General features: G+C 34.4%; 2 protein-coding genes and 1 pseudogene across 2 annotated transcripts in view; 1 reads left to right on the forward strand and 2 right to left on the reverse strand.

Annotated features, from left to right (window-relative positions):
• LOC127125682 (bifunctional UDP-glucose 4-epimerase and UDP-xylose 4-epimerase 1-like) overlaps positions 1 to 14,297 on the reverse strand; it is a 94,113-nt gene extending 79,816 nt beyond the window's left edge. Inside the window, exon 1 of the mRNA XM_051054482.1 lies at positions 12,754 to 14,297. Within this exon, the coding sequence (XP_050910439.1) occupies positions 12,754 to 13,677 (924 nt within the window). The 5' untranslated portion in view covers positions 13,678 to 14,297. The remainder of the gene's footprint in view (positions 1 to 12,753) is intronic.
• On the reverse strand, positions 866 to 2,579 carry LOC127125657 (bifunctional UDP-glucose 4-epimerase and UDP-xylose 4-epimerase 1-like). Its single transcript, XM_051054449.1, has one exon. It carries the CDS (start codon positions 2,111 to 2,113, stop codon positions 1,061 to 1,063), a length of 1,053 nt encoding a protein of 350 aa, XP_050910406.1. The 5' UTR covers positions 2,114 to 2,579; the 3' UTR covers positions 866 to 1,060.
• LOC127097783 (co-chaperone protein p23-2-like) lies at positions 13,803 to 15,905 on the forward strand (annotated as a pseudogene).
• The last annotated feature ends 1,186 nt before the right edge of the window (positions 15,906 to 17,091 follow it).

Raw genomic sequence — 17,091 nt, forward strand, 5'->3', positions numbered from 1 at the left:
AGTAATCTTTTATAGAACCTAACATGAAAATATAATCCTTATCAATATTATTTTTCAGAACAATATCACTTTAAAGTTCAGGACTTTCGAGTTTAAGAATGTTTGATAAAATTTTCAATAGTTGAAAATTTGAATAACCACTTATAAATGTGTAAATTTCTTATGTAAAAGTTAAAAGTTTTTAGAAATTAAACAAAAATTTATAGACTTTAAGAAGACACCATGAATCATTATTATATTTTGAAGAGGTATGATGAACCAGTGCACAACTTGAATAATGCATAAAAAGACATTGGTTCGTGAAAAAAATAGGTTGTCAGGCTGATATAATCGATTACATGCTTTTAATGTGAGAAAAAAAATACATATCCAACATCATGTAATCGATTAAACATATATGGTAATCGATTACCATTGTGTTTTTACCTCTTTTATGTCGAAAACAAGTTACACCAACATGTAATTGATTATGTATGATAATCTATTACCATAATGGTTTTTATCTTCTCTTTTTGTATGAAGAAAACCCATTATTACTTGCACTATTGCTTTGTTTTAGCTTTGCCCCATTTCAATTTGATGTTATTAATGTCTATGCTACGTTTGTTTCAACCATCCAAATCATATCTTTGTAATAGTAATGAAGAAAAAATAAAGATTTTTGATATATTATTGACTCATTTGTTCTAAAACCCTGTGAAGTTTCAATATTCATAGTCATTTAAACAATTTATGTTTATTAGCCAATTGAAGGTTGGTTTTCAAAGACTACTACTGTTAGGGTTTCAATTATGGATACATTGCAGAGACATTAGAAACCTTTGATGTCACGGCTTAGATTATAGTTTGACAACATTTTGTAAAACCCTATTAAGTTTCAGTATTTTGAGCCATTTGAGCCATTTAAGCAATTTAGCTTTATTAAGTTATTGAATGTTGGTTTCAATTAGCGGTTAAAAATTAGTGTTTGACATATACAAGCTTCAAGTACTCTTTAACAATGGGATGCCTATTTGTATAGAGAATATCGGTAGATGAGTAGTGTATTTGTTTAGCTGATTCAAGGCTTCCCCGAGTAACCCCACGTGTTGTTCTTTGCCCAATTCCACTGATCCCTGCACATCTCCTCCACACCATATTTGGCCTTCCAACCAAGTTCTCTCTCAGCTTTCTCTGTAGATGCATAAACCTCTATAGCATCTCCTGGCCTTCTCGGACACAATTTCAATGTGATTTTCTTACTAGAAGCTTTATTAAATGCGTCAACCATTTCAAGCACAGATGTACCACGACCGGTTCCCAAATTGTAAGCCGTACAACCTATGTTTTCCGTTGCAAAAAGCTTTCTCAGGGCGGCAATGTGACCATTTGCTAAGTCCATCACGTGGATATAGTCCCGTACCGCAGAGCCATCCCTTGTAGGATAATCATGACCATATACATTGAGCTCGGGTAATCTTCCAACGGCTACTTGCTGTATATAAGGCATGAGGTTATTTGGGATGCCTCTAGGATCTTCACCCAGTTTACCACTTTCATGTGCCCCAACTGGATTAAAGTATCTCAGTAAAATGATTCTCCATTCCGACTCAGCTTTCGAAATATCTCGTGCGATTTCTTCAAGGAAAAGCTTTGTCCGTCCATAAGGGTTCGTTGCTTGTAACTCAAAATCCTCCACACATGGCATCTTTTTAGGTTGGCCATAAACAGTTGCAGACGATGAGAAAACCATGTTTTTGCAATTGTGCTTAGCCATTACTTCATAGAGGTTGATGGTGCCAACAAGATTATTATCAAAATAACGACGAGGATTTGCAACACTTTCACCAACTGCTTTTAACCCAGCAAAATGAATGACAGCATCGAATTTAGATTTTGAGAAAAGTTTCTCCAAATCATCTTTATTCCTGAGATCTCCCAGTGTGAATTCAAGATTCTGTGAAAGGTTTGGACCAACAATTTCACGAACACGGTCCACTGCTTCCATAGCAGAATTATCAAAATTATCAATGATGGAAACATGAAACCCATCTTTGAGAAGCTGAACAACGGTGTGAGCGCCAATGAAACCGGCCCCGCCGGTTACAAGTATCTTTTGTGATGTAGATGTCATATCTTGGAATAGGATAGATAGAGAGAGTCCTGGGATTTTGATGTTTTGAAAGAGCTGATAGATTTGAAATTTGAGTTTTGGATTTTATATACAGTAATGAAATATTATTAATTGCTATTTTTAGGTAATGGACAGAAAGTTGGATCTGGAATGATTTTGTTAGTTTTTACTGTAATTTTTTTTCTCTCTGTAATCCATTTTTGATTTGTTAAATTTGGCGTGCTGCTAATTTAAGATAAGATTAGTATTTTTGTTTTGTATGTGAGTTCCATTTTTAGCTTCTAAAATGGATTGCCAAGTAAGCTTCTTTTCAAGTGTGCGTCACCATTAATAGAATTATGTTGTCAAACCTAAGATGGTACGAGGAAGACAAAGAATCAGATCGTAAGCATTCATTGTCGTAAATAATTTTTTGATTGTCATTTCAAAATTTAACTCTAGTTCAACATGAGTATTTATATTAGTTCAACATGAGTATTTATATTAGTTCAACAACCGTCAACATTAAAACTAAATCAATTACTTGTGAGTATCAGACTCGTATGATTAAAGTTTCTATTGGAATTATTGCAGCTCAATTGATATCTGACGACGATAGACCGGTAAGTCAACTTTATTGCCCGTCGCATGTAATTTTAATTTGCAGAGTTTAACAAACCTCCAACTCCAAGTACTTAAAATCTTATACAATGCAACTTGTTCTTTTGCGGTTTGCTGGCGAAGATGATGAAAGCAATGTTGATGAAAGGAATGTTATGTAAGTGAATCAGCTGCATCTCTACTTTAGTTACAGTGATTCTTTCAATTGCTTACCAAAATGATATTATTGGTAGTATTGATGTCAATGTAGAACATATACTTTCAGCAAGGCCGTCTTTGGAATCTGAAAACAGTCTTCATCTTGTTTGATTACTTGGCACTAATTCTAGTAAGGTTTCTTTGATTTGAATGCTGGATGCATTATAATCTAACCTCTTTTATTGAAAATATGTTTCTGAAATTTTACAACCTTGACATCCATTTTTTTGACTGTAAATCCATGTTTTAGGAGTTTTTATATTGGCAGTTAATCATAATTGTTCGATCATTAGAGATGTTTGATATTTATTGTAATTATCTTTAAAGTTATGGAGATGAATGGTTGTGACTCTCTCTGTAAAACTTTTTACACTAGTTTAACAATTAAACTCCTGTTGCAATTGAAAATTGTTTCATAAAGTGTCATTCCCTATCTTTCTTGCTCTATCGTTTAAAATAGGTATGAATAAAAAACGTATTTCTAACTAATTTGATAATATATATGATTGTTTCATATGTTTAACGAAAAAGTATTACAAATCAAAATATTTTATATTGTCAAATCATATATATTAACTGTTAGTGTAAAAAAGTATTACAAATCAAAATATTTTATATTGTCAAATCATAACAGTATTTTAAAAATAAAAGTATGATGTGGCGGGATATACAGTCTCATTAGTTGACATTGTAAAAATATTTTACATTGTCAATATATTTTATATTGTCAATGCATATTTTTTTATCTTATTTTATTAGAATAACTTTTTATTATATATGAATTGATTTGACATATTTTTTAATATCATTTGGACTGCTTATTGCTCTTTTAATATTTCTCTAATCCTATAAAAATAAAAATAAAAATCAAAGTTGTTGTATTTATTTTTGCATTGATGTATTTATTTTTGCAATACTACACTGATGAGTATAAACCATCCTAGGAAGATAACAAAGTCGTTGTTTTCAGATGAACCATGATTTCAGGAAGTTTTAGAAGCATCTAAACTAAAGGACTTTCGTAGGATATAATATGGTTATATTTATGTTGGTATTTGTTGAGAAGTGATATACAATGATGCCATCAATTGATCTTCCCATTGGTAAAATGAGTATTACTCTTGATAATGTGTGTCACACATCCTCCATCTTCCAATCTAAAGAAGATTATTGAATTACTCTTCAATTTTTATATCTGAGGCACTAGACTTAATAGTGACACAATTAGGAGTTGGTCTGAATGGTGCTCAAAAGAATATTGTAGATACTAAAGGATGTAATGCCATATTTTTATTTCTAAAGGACAATTATAATAACCACTTGATTGTTGCTGAAAATAACGTGGGTGATGATGCACATGTCTCCTATCATAGGCAATGTGCATTGAATACATACTTCTTGTTTTTGATTGACACGACCATAATTATGAATGAAAATGCGACATATGACGATGTTGTCCACTCTAACTACTTCACGGGCTTGGAAAGGATTCACAAGTATAACTGGGAGCATAATGTTTGGTTTACTTATATTACAAGATGAATGAATCTGGTAAATATAAGACAACACAAATAACATAACACAACTTTCTATTTCAAGTAATTTAGTTACATGTCAATCATTAATTTCATAATACTTATACTATTATATTATTAATTTTTATCTAAACCATTTTCAACCATGAATCCTTCAACATTTTTTAGATATCCTGTGGGAGTATGTTACCGAATAATATTTGTTTCACATCATACGCTAAACTTCGTCAAATACGACCTTTGGAGTAATGGACCAACATAATCAAATTGAATAATCAAGTAATAAAAGAAAATTGAATTGGTCATCAAATATTAAAGGAGAGTTATTTGATTATTATTAGCATTTAGAGGCATATAACTCTGTTAGGCAGTAACAACTAGCTAGTTAAAGTTTAGGTTTATTTCAAATATTTTTTATTCAATTCTCACTATGTAATATATGTATATATACTGATGTATATCTCTGTAAAATATTCATTCAGAAATACATTCACTTATATGGTATTAGTAGTTTACTAAGCATTATAGCAAAATCGATCCACAATCTCACCATGTCTTCCTCAACAACATCTGAAATTTCAATTACCCCAAATGCCAACTCTGTTATTGTCCTAAACACTCACTCATCAGTGAAACTAAGCAACAATAATTTTCCTGCTTGGCACGTGCAGTTCAACGCACTCCTTGTAGGGTATGATCTCATTGGCTATGTTGATGGCACCACTGTCAGTCCAACCCAAACTGATCTAGCATACAAACGCTGAAAAAGACATGATCAATTGATTCTGCATGCAATTATATCATTTGTTGATCCAAGCATCATTACCATGTTGGGGAATGTCAAGACCTCTAAACAAGCTTGGGACATTCTCACTAAGATGTTTGCAAGCAAAACTCGTGCATGAATTATGCACCTAAAAGAGAGACTATCTTGATTCAGAAAAGGGTCAAAATCTATTTCAGAATACCTCCATGGTATCAAGGCTTTATCTGATGAATTAGCAATCATCAACTCCCCGGTGGACGATGTAGACCTTATCATCCACACTTTGAATGACCTTGGCTCTGAGTATCGTGAAGTGAATGCTTCTCTAAGAACCAGAGAAAATCCTATCGGATTTGATGATCTTCATGATCTCCTTTCTGATTTTGAAAGTTATTTAAAGAGGGATACAACTATGCAAGAAACTCCTCTCGTTGCCACTGCAAGCACTGCACACAAAGGGAAACAAATCTACAACAAAACACCAAGACAATATCACAATCACATAATGCCCAGATCAATATCACCGGTCTTCTCGAAGCGTGTAGTGTGTCAATTTTGTGACAAATCAGGCCATACAGCCAAGGTCTGCTACAAATTGCATGGCTACCCTCCAAAGAATCAACCTCCTACTGCTCTTCATACTAGGGCCATGCCTTCAGGTGTATCAGATTGGATCTTAGACTCGGGAGCTTCCCATCATATAGCAAATAAGAGTGGACAATCTGCACTTGTCTCAACCTTACACAGGTTCAGATCAACTTCTGGTTGGTGATGGATATGGATACACCATCTCCAACATTGGTAAAATTATTTTAAAAACTTCCTCTCAATTATTTCATCTCTCAAATGTTTTACATGTGCCTAAAATTATTAAAAAACTTTTGTCTGTTTCATCTCTATGTCAGACTAATCCAATTTCCATTGAACTTTTTTCTGATCATTTCTTGATAAAGGATTTGAAGACAAGGGAACCTCTTCTAAAAGGGCAGCATAGCAATGGACTCTACCACATGCCCCATCCATCATCTCTACCACAAACACTTGTCACAACTACATAATTCCTCCACCATGGCATCACATATTGGGGCATCCATCTGATCACATACTTAGATATATCCTACCATCTCATAAAATAAAGAGCCAACAATAACCTTATCTATCATGCAATAGTGTTAAGAGTCCCAAGTTACCTTTTTCCATTTCCAGTATCAAAACACAAAAACCATTAGAACTTGTATATACTGATGTATGGGGTCCAACCCACATCAAGTCTTTAGATGGTTTCTCATATTATTTACTTTTTGTTGATCACTTCACCAATTGAAATTCTGGTATCAGATATGAGATGTCGAAGGTAATGTCACGACACTAATATCTGAACAACAAGTGAAATATGAACAGAATAAAAACCAGGAAACAATTGAAAAACGACACAAGCAATTGTTAACCTAGTTCGGTGCAAACATACCTACGTCTGAGGGATACCAAGCCAGGAAGGAAATCCACTAAACATAATTAGTTCAAAGACTCTCAGCAAACAACTTCAAGTTATAGTCTTTTCACCTAATCTATACCCGTGTGATTTCTATCTAAGAACTCTTAGACATGAGACCCTACTCACTCCCCCTCAATCACAGCAGTGATACTAGAACAAATACCAAAAAGAAAGAAGACACACTTCAAGGACACACACTTGATCTTGCTTAAAATCTTAAATCAAGTAAACAAATACACTTGTACTTCAAAGCTTAGAGTGGACAAATTACAACTCAAAAACTCAGTCCAATTCACACATCAACAAGATGGATGAATGGCTCACAATTCACAAGTGCACACAAGACCAAAACCCTAATACTCACTCACTTCACCATTCGTGTTTCTTGTATCTAAAACAAGGTTTACATAGTCTTTAAATAGAAGCTTTCTAAATGGGCCTGGGCAACATGAAACCCTAATTCTATTTAATGCGTATTCCCTAAGAAATAGCAGTGAATCATTCCTTTTTGGGAAACAAAATATTCTGGCTTTAAATAGAATTACTCCTTGAATAATGCATGCAATCTCCACATAAGCACACAAAGACTTGCATGAAAAGCGCAACAACCAAATACATAACACTGAATGTTCTGTATGCACATGTCGTAACATCGGGTCTGATATCTTGAATAAATCCCACACAACCATATTAAACAACCTGCAGAAGGTTGATATCACATGTCAAGACTACAAGCGTGACATCTTGTGATAATACTAAGTTTACCAAAATTGATGCTAATTCATATAACCAACACAAATATTTATGGCTCTATCCATTAAGAAATAAGTCAGATGTTTCTAGTTTATTTCTCACATTCAAAAATCTTGTTGAAAACTACTTCAAAGAAAATATTATTTCATTGCACTCTGATAATGGAGGAGAATTCATCAAACTAAAATCATTTCTCCACACACATGGCATATCTCATCTCACCACACCACCACATACACCTGAACTTAATGCTCCAGCTGAGAGGAGACACAGACATGTAGTTGAAACTGGAAGAGCCTTATTACATATGTTAAACTTACCACCCGAATATTGGTCCTTTGCATTCAAGTCATCATTGTATCTAATCAATAGGTTACCAACCCCTATCCTCAACATGAAATCACCATATCAAGTCTTACACAAGAAAAACCCAACAACTTCACATCTTCATTCTTTTGGATGCCTTTGTTTTCCTTGGTTGCGACTGTATGTCTCAAACAAACTGCAATCCTGGTCTCAACCATGCATATTCCTAGGATATGCAGAATCCCAATACAGTTATATATGTCTTGACCCAGTAAATCACAAAATATATACCTCTCGACATGTCAAATTTTTTGACCACATCTTTCCATACAACCAACTTGTCAAACCTACACCACCACCATCTCTAACCATACCCAACATGCCACAACCCCCTCATACCATCATACCTATCCTTCAACAATCACCAATCGAGTCACAAGCTATGCCCCATGAAGATGAGGATCTTTTGACTTCAAATAGAATGTCAGGTAATGATACTCATACACCTATTGTCACTCTTAATACCTCTACAACCCCCACTACTGAAACAAACTAAATCATCACAAGGTCCAAGAATAATATATTCAAGCCAAAAAGGATGTACACTGCATCAAAACATCCTCTACCTGAGAATTTGGAACCTTCAAACTTTCGTGGGGCAATGAAACACGCCCATTGGCGTAAGGCAATTGCCGATGAATTTGAAGCATTAATAAGAAATGGCACATTCTCCCTTGTACCACCTAAGACAGGACAAAACATTGTTGGATGTATATGGTTATTTCGTATCAAGAGAAATAGTGATGGTTCCATAGCTTGCTACAAGGCACGTCTTGTTGCCAAGGGTTTCACACAATGTCCCAGCATTGACTTCAAGGAGACATTCACACCGGTTGTTCGCCCACAAACAATTAAGATTATTCTTACCCTTACAATCTCTCATCAGTGGTTAATGCACCAGCTTGATGTGAACAATGCATTCTTACAAGGAACTCTTACTGAAGAAGTCTTCATGGACCAACCGCCAGGTATGAAAGATGCAACATACCCCAACTATGTATGTAAACTTCACAAGGCCATCTATGACCTACGTCAAGCACCAAGAGCATGGCATGACTCTCTGAAGGATTTTATTATCGCGTATGGATTCCATACAAGCAAAAGTGATCCATCCTTGTTCATTTATCACTCGGGTGACACTAAGGTAGTCTATGTAGATGACCTGTTACTCACCGGTAACAACTCTACATTCCTTCAAAGCTTCATCAAGGCACTATCTCAACGATTTTCGTTGAAAAATATGGGACAACCTCACTACTTTTTGGGTATTGAAATAATACCAACAAGCTCTGGAATTTTTCTTTCTCAACACCGGTACATTCGTGACCTCTTACAAAAGTTTGACATGGAGGGGGCGAAACCATCTCCCACACCACTTTCATCCACAGCCGTGCTACAACTTCACAATGGTACATCATCCATCGATGCCACGGAGTTTCGTAGAATTATTGATGGACTTCAGTACCTTAATTTTACTCGTCCTGACTTGTCATATTACATCAATAAACTGCCCTAATTTATGCATAAACCAACCTCCCTTCACTTGCAGCACTTGAAACGCATCCTTCAGTATATCAAACAAACCATTAATCATGGTTTCATGCTACAAAAAACTTCCGCAAACAACTTGTTAGCATACTCTGATGCAGATTGGGGTGGGAACAATGATGATCACACATCTACACCAACTTACATCATTCTCTTTGGAGGCAACCCAATTTCGTGGCTCTCAAGAAAGCAAAGAACTATTGCACGGTCATCTACTGAGGCTGAATATATGCAGTTACTACCGCTACCACTGAGCTCATGTGGCTACAAAACTTACTTCATGAGCTAAGAATACCAATACATGAACTTCCACGACTACTATGTGACAATGTGGGTGCCACATACCTTTGTTCCAATCATGTACTTCATTCAAGAATGGAACATATATCATTAGATTATCATTTTGTCAGGGAACAAGTTCAAACCAACAAGCTCATCGTAACACATGTGTCTACCAAGGATCAGCTGGCAGACTTACTTACTAAACCACTTCCCACAACCAAGTTCACTGAACTCATGTCCAAGATAAAGGTCATTGACGGAACCTTCATCTTGAGGGGGCGTAATGGACCAACAGAATCAAATTGAATAATCAAGCAATAAAAGAATATTTGAATTGGTTATCAAATATTAAAGGAGAATTATTTGATTATTATTAGCATTTAGAGGCATATAACTCTGTCAAGCAGTAACAACTAGTTAGCTAAAGTTTAGGTTTATTTCAAATATTTCCTATTCAATTCTCACCATGTAATATATGTACATATATTGATGTATATCTTTGTAAAACATTCATTCAGAAATACATTCACTTATATGGAGGAGAGATGTTGGTACTCTGGATGGCTAGTTTATGGGTCTTAACATATGAACTCACATCTACCTGAGCGAGTATTGAGGTTGTTCAGGTATCTGCATGGTATACTTAGTCCATTGAGTATGAAATACAATTATATCCAATGATTTTATAGAATTTCTCATCCTTATCTGGCATTATTGTCATTGGGAGATCCCCTAAGGCCAACTCATTAGGAGGAGGAACATGAAGAAGCAAATTATACCGTGGATGTCTTGCCTAGATGTCGTCATATCATCACTATTAGAGAAACTTCCATAAGTAGAGGAGAGTTTGATGAGGGAAACCCCCAATTGGACAACATACACACAATATTATCACAAGCACAAGGCACACTTGAGTATATGAGGGAGATGCAGAACATGGGTACGCGACATACCCAACAATTGTATTTTAAGTTGGATTTTTTCTAAATTTTTGAGTTAGAGTTTGAGAAGTATTTTATGTGGTTGATGTATGACTTATGGTTTAATATATAAAATTCTATTGTGTTAAAAATGTGCTACATATGTATCATAATTACATTCGTGTGATTCTATGCTCAAACCTAATACAACAATTGCTATATATATATATGAAAAACGTGTCACAAATGTATGGTAGTTATATTAGTGTGATTCTATGCTCAAACCTAATACGAAAACTATTATGTAAGTATTGTCCCAAGGTAATACGAAAATTATATGTTCAAACTAGTACTATCTCAGGGGTATGTACGAAGATTATAATTCAAACACTCATGTTTTTCAATTTTCCTTGAAATAAACAATGTAGTATTGTTTCAGGGGTGTGTAAAGAGATTGTAATCCAAACAACACCCTATTTTAAAAAATAGACAATGAATCGCTATCCCAAAAGTATGTACAGAGATTGTAATCCATACACAACCTATTTTGCAAAATAAAGAATGTAGTATTGCCATAGGGATGTGTACAAGATTTTACTATGGACACATCCTCTTGAAAAATATACAATGAAAATAGTTTCAGGAGTCTGTAGGGAGATTGTAATTTAGACACATCCTATTTTACAAAATAGACAATGAAATACTGTCCAAAAGATTGTAATCCAAACATACAATATCTTTCAAAATAGATAATGGATTACTATCCCAAGAGTTTGTACAAAGAGTGTAATACAGATACACCTTATGTTGAAAAACAAACCATAAAAAATAAATCAGCGTGTGTACGAAGATTGTAATCCAAAAACACCTTTGTTGTAAGATAGACTATGGATATTTGTTCAAAGGTTGTGTTCTAAAATCGTAATCTAAACACACCCTGTGTTACAACTTTCAAAATTGTCTCAACATTTTAAAAATAATAATATTATGGGCTTAAAAAAAGGTATCAAGAAAATACTCATTCAATATATACCTAAAAATAAAGGGCGTCTAATTAATTGAGCTTTGTAAAGCCTCTTTTATACCTATAATGCACTTGCTATAATATCACTCATTTCAATGGAATACATCCATTTTTTTCTCACCGTTAACACCAGGAAATACAGCATTTTGATAAGGGTTTGTTTATGCAAGCACCCTTCATAGAATTCTTTTTGGATTGTGAAGGTGGAGAATCTGAATCACCATGTTCAAACTATAATGGTGACTATTTGGTAGGATTATCACTAGGTATAGGTAGATTAAGGAAAAGAAAAAAGGAACAAGTGATACAAATCCAAATACTCACATTGCATTCACTTCTTCACTCTCCACTCTGCACAAAATGAGGTTCTTCCCCTTTCTTTCTGTCTTTTTTCTCTTTCGTTTTACTGTTTTTGCTGAATTCTCAAACTTTTCTATGTTCTGCTATGAAGAAAAACTATTATTACTTGTACTAACCCATTTCAATTTGATGTTATTATTGTATTTGCTACATTTGTTTCAACCATCTAAATCATATCTTTGTAATAACGAAGAAGAAACAAATGATTTTTTTTTATATATTGTTGACTCATTTGTTTGTAAAACCATGTGAAATTTCAATACTCATAGTCATTTAAACAATTTATGTTTATTAGGTAAGTGAATGTTGGTTTTTAAATTGAGATATTTGATATTCGCGAAGAATCACATTCAAAGACTACTGTTAGGGTTTCAATTATGGTTACATTTGCAGAGACATTAGAAACCTTTGATTTCGCGGTAGATTGTAGTCACAGAACATTTTTGTAAAACCCTAAAAAGTTTCAAAATTTTGACCATTCAAGCAAATTATTTTTATTAACTTACTGAATGTTGGTTTCAGTTAGCGGATGTTGGTTTCAGTTAGCGGAGAATCACATTAGAATTAGAGTTTGACCTAAACAGGCTTCAAGTACTCTATAACAATGGGATGCCTATTTGTATAGAAAATATCGGTAGATGAGTAGTATATTTGTCGAGCTGATTTAAGGCTTCCCCGAGTAACCCCACGGGTTGTTCTTTGCCCAATTCCACTGGTCCCTGCACATCTCCTCTACACCATATTTGGCCTTCCAACCGAGTTCTCTCTCTGCTTTCTCTGTAGATGCATAAACCTCTATAGCATCTCCTGGCCTTCTCGGACACAATTTCAATGCGATTTTCTTACCAGAAGCTTTATTAAATGCGTCAACCATTTCAAACACAGATGTACCGCGACCGGTTCCCAAATTGTAAGCCGTACAACCTATGTTATCCGTGGCGAAAATCTTTCTCAGGGCGGCAATGTGACCATTTGCCAAGTCCATCACGTGGATATAGTCCCGTACCGCAGAGCCATCCCTTGTAGGATAATCATGACCATATACATTGAGCTCGGGTAATCTTCCAACGGCTACTTGCTGTATATAAGGCATGAGGTTATTTGGGATGCCTCTAGGATCTTCACCCAGTTTACCACTTTCATGTGCCCCAACTGGATTGAAGTATCTCAGTAAAATGATTCTCCATTCCGGCTCAGCTTTCGAAATATCTCGTGCGATTTCTTCAAGGAAAAGCTTTGTCCGTCCATAAGGGTTCGTTGCTTGTAACTCAAAACCCTCCACACATGGCATCTGTTTAGGTTGGCCATAAACAGTGGCAGATGATGAGAAAACCATGTTTTTGCAATTGTGCTTAGCCATTACTTCATAGAGATTGATGGTGCCAACAAGATTATTATCGAAATAACGACGAGGATTTGCAACACTTTCACCAACTGCTTTTAACCCAGCAAAATGAATCACAGCGTCGAATTTAGTTTTTGAGAAGAGTTTCTCCAAATCATCTTTATTCCTGAGATCTCCCTCTGTGAATTCAAGATTCTGAGAAAGGTTTGGACCGACAACTTCACGAACGCGGTCCACTGCTTCCATAACAGAATTATCGAAATTATCAATGATGGAAACACGAAACCCGTCTTTGAGAAGTTGAACAACGGTGTGAGCGCCGATGAAACCGGCCCCACCGGTTACAAGTATCTTTTGCGATGAAGACGCCATATCTTGGAATAGGATAAATAGAGAGAGGCCTGGGATTTTGATGTTTTGAAAAAGCTGATAGATTTTGAATTTGAGTTTTGGATTTTATATAGTAATGAAATATTACTAATTGCTATTTTTGGATAATGGACAGAAAATTGGGATCTGGAATGATTTTGTTAGTTTTTAATTTTGTTTCTCTCTGTAGTCCGTTTTTGATTTGTTAAATTTGGCGCGCAGCTAATTTAAGATAAGATTTGTAATTCTGTGTTGTACGTAGGTTCCACTTTTAGCTTCTAGATTGGATTGCCAAGTAAGCTTCTTTTCCATTATTTTTTTTTTATACAGAATTTGGTCAAACTCTAATTCTAAGATGATATTTGAGACTATCGATCAAGCAACATGCCCGCCACCAGATTGTGGTTACATTTATTATTGCAAAATGCAAAACCCTATAGTTGAAAAATTATTTTCCCTTCTAATTTGATTTTTGTTTTGTGTGTAGTTGCCATCCTGAAGTTCTGTGGGCGCAGCGTTCTGATAAGGTTTACCTGACTGCTTCTGTGAAGTGTGAGCCTCATGGTTTGTTTACTTTCACTGCTTCTACAGCTTTACCTTGGAACTTTATGGATCAATTGAACCTGAGGTGAGTGATCTTTTGTTTAGTTACATTTGAAAATTGCGATTGCATTTGCCTGCATTTTCCACAATATGAACGATTGCATCTTGAGTTTTTGACTCTTCCACTTTTCCGATAGTTTCAGTTTTTTCCATATCTTGTTTTGAAAATGATGGATGGTTCCGTATGTAAATTTGTCATTGTGCTGTGTAGGGCTGTAAAATAAAATCGAGCTCAAGAAACATACTATGCTCAATTCAGAAAGGAAAAAGAGGTTGGTAGAAAAGGCTACTGAAGTCCAAAGAGAAACCTGCTCCATACCTAAAGGTTGATTGGAATAAGTGGTGTGACGAAGATGAAGAATCAGATTGTAAGCTTTCGTTAACGTACATAATTTTTTGATTGGCTTTTTGAAATTTAACTCTAATTCAACACAAGTATTAATATTGGTTCATGAACCTTGAAGATTAAAATTAAATCAATTATTTGCGAGTATTACACTCATCTGATTAAAGTTTCTATTGGAATTATTGCAGCTGAATCGATATCTGACGATGATGGATGAGTAAGTCAATGTTATTGCTCGTCACATGTTATTTTGAGTAGTAGAGTTTGACTATGCAACTTGTTCTTTTGCAGTTTGCTGGTGAAGATGATGAAAGCAGTGATGTTGAAGGAATGTTATGTGAGTGAATCACTTGCATCTCTACTTTAGTTACAGTGATTCTTTCAATGGTTTTTTTAGAATATATATATATATATATATATATATATATATATATATATATATATATATATATATATATATATATATATATATATATATATATATATATATATATATATATATATATATATATATATATATATATATATATATGAAGCACAGATTCTGACGCGGACACCGAGACACAACATAGACACTCCGACACCGATAATACAAAAAATATAGGACATCGACACCGCCACATATATGATAGTATTTAAACTTCATTTATCCATCTATAATCAAAAGAGTTAAAAAATATATTGATCCAAATTATTGTCTTTAATTTTTCGTTGATAACGTTGTTTCAATACATGTTTAACCCTTTTAAATATAAGATTTGTCTATAAAAATATATAAGGCGTGTTGAAGCAAAGAAAAAACAAATTCTTTTTTAAACACTTGTGCATGTCGTATGAATGTCATACAAGTGCCATACACTGGTACTACGACACAAATGCTCTTAGAAATGTCCGTGTTTCTTAGGAATATATGGTCTATGAGATACCTTAGTCTCTGTTTGGATAAACAACTTCAATAAACAGTTATGCTTATAGCGTAAGCGCTTATCTTACGGTTTATGTATCAAATGTGCTCTTCTTTCCACCTCACACATAACATAAATGATTATCATTTGCAGATCTCCCTGACTTGGAAAAAGGTAGAGGAAAGTGATTCATAGAGTAGTAACAAAGGTTGAAGAAGCTTCAAGGAGATGGAATTATATGGAAGTGTTAGATAGTTGCATGGATAGACTATTTTATAAGAAACACTCATATTGTTGTAGCTATCTTGTATATATAGAATCTGAGTAGTGCTTTTGCATCATACTCTTGTTGAAAATATGTATTCTGAAATTATACAGCCCTGACATCCATTTTTATATATTCAAGTTTCTATTTTGACTGTAAGTCTATGTTTTTTTTTTAATTTATTTATCTAGTAATCACAATTGTTCAATCACTAGATATATTTAAAGTCTTTGTGAAAATTGAAAATAAAAACCAATAATCCTTTATGTTTCCCTTGCTCTATCATTAAGCATAAGTGAGTATTAAACTTTTTTTTAAACTAGTTTGATTGAAACTTGAAATAAATGGGGTGTGTCATACCCTGATTTTGTTCCTGAGAATTTCCCCAATCAATCTTCCATTTGCATTGTTTCCCCAATCAATCTTCCATTTGCATCGCTCCTCATGACCATTTCATCTGGTCATGAGGCTACCCACGTACATTCTTTGTTTAGACTTGCTATCACTTGCCATTCCTTAGCTTTTGATTTTTTGCCTTTTGTTTTGGTATAAGATAATTAACTTCCATAGTCAAACAAGATTTAGAACCTCTTTTCATTTGATAGAATCAGGTGAAACCTCATGGCTTTCGTTCTTGTGTCCAATTTCGATCCACGTTTTTGTCGTTTCATCTCTAGTTCAAGTTATTCACCTATGTGATCATTCATCTTGCGTTGTCACATTCTTGGCTCACGCCACCTTTCAATAAATTCCTATGCCAAGTGCAGGACATTGCAATTTTGGTTATCATCCATATTCATTATCCATTTGTTCATGATTAAAATAATTCTCCACATCCTATCCACATTCATACTCCCCATTTCATATTCAATTTCTTCACTTTATATTGGAAAATTTTCCATTTATCCATTTTTAAGAATTCACACATATTCATTCATATTCCAACTATTTCATTCATGTCCAAGAATTTTCTCACATTCATTCAATCATGGTCATCCGGTTACAAGGAAGTAACTTTGTTTTGCTACAAGAACACCAATTTTCATTCACGTCAATGTCATATTCATTACAAATCATAAGATGTTTCTAAATTTACAAAATTTACAAAAGTGGCATTTGGACCGAATTCAACTCACCCCAAACCCCAAAAATCCAAATGCCCTTTTCACTCTTGATCTTTGGTCGGTGTCGTGCATTTTTGTACTTCATGTGCCATGCCTTAACTTCTGCGAAAAGCCATACAAATCCCCTTTACTCAGTCCAACCTTGGTCTTCTTTTCGAGCTTTTGAAGCAAACC

Source organism: Lathyrus oleraceus, chromosome 1 (genome assembly GCF_024323335.1).
Source record: "Lathyrus oleraceus cultivar Zhongwan6 chromosome 1, CAAS_Psat_ZW6_1.0, whole genome shotgun sequence".
Classification (NCBI taxonomy): Eukaryota; Viridiplantae; Streptophyta; class Magnoliopsida; order Fabales; family Fabaceae; genus Lathyrus; species Lathyrus oleraceus.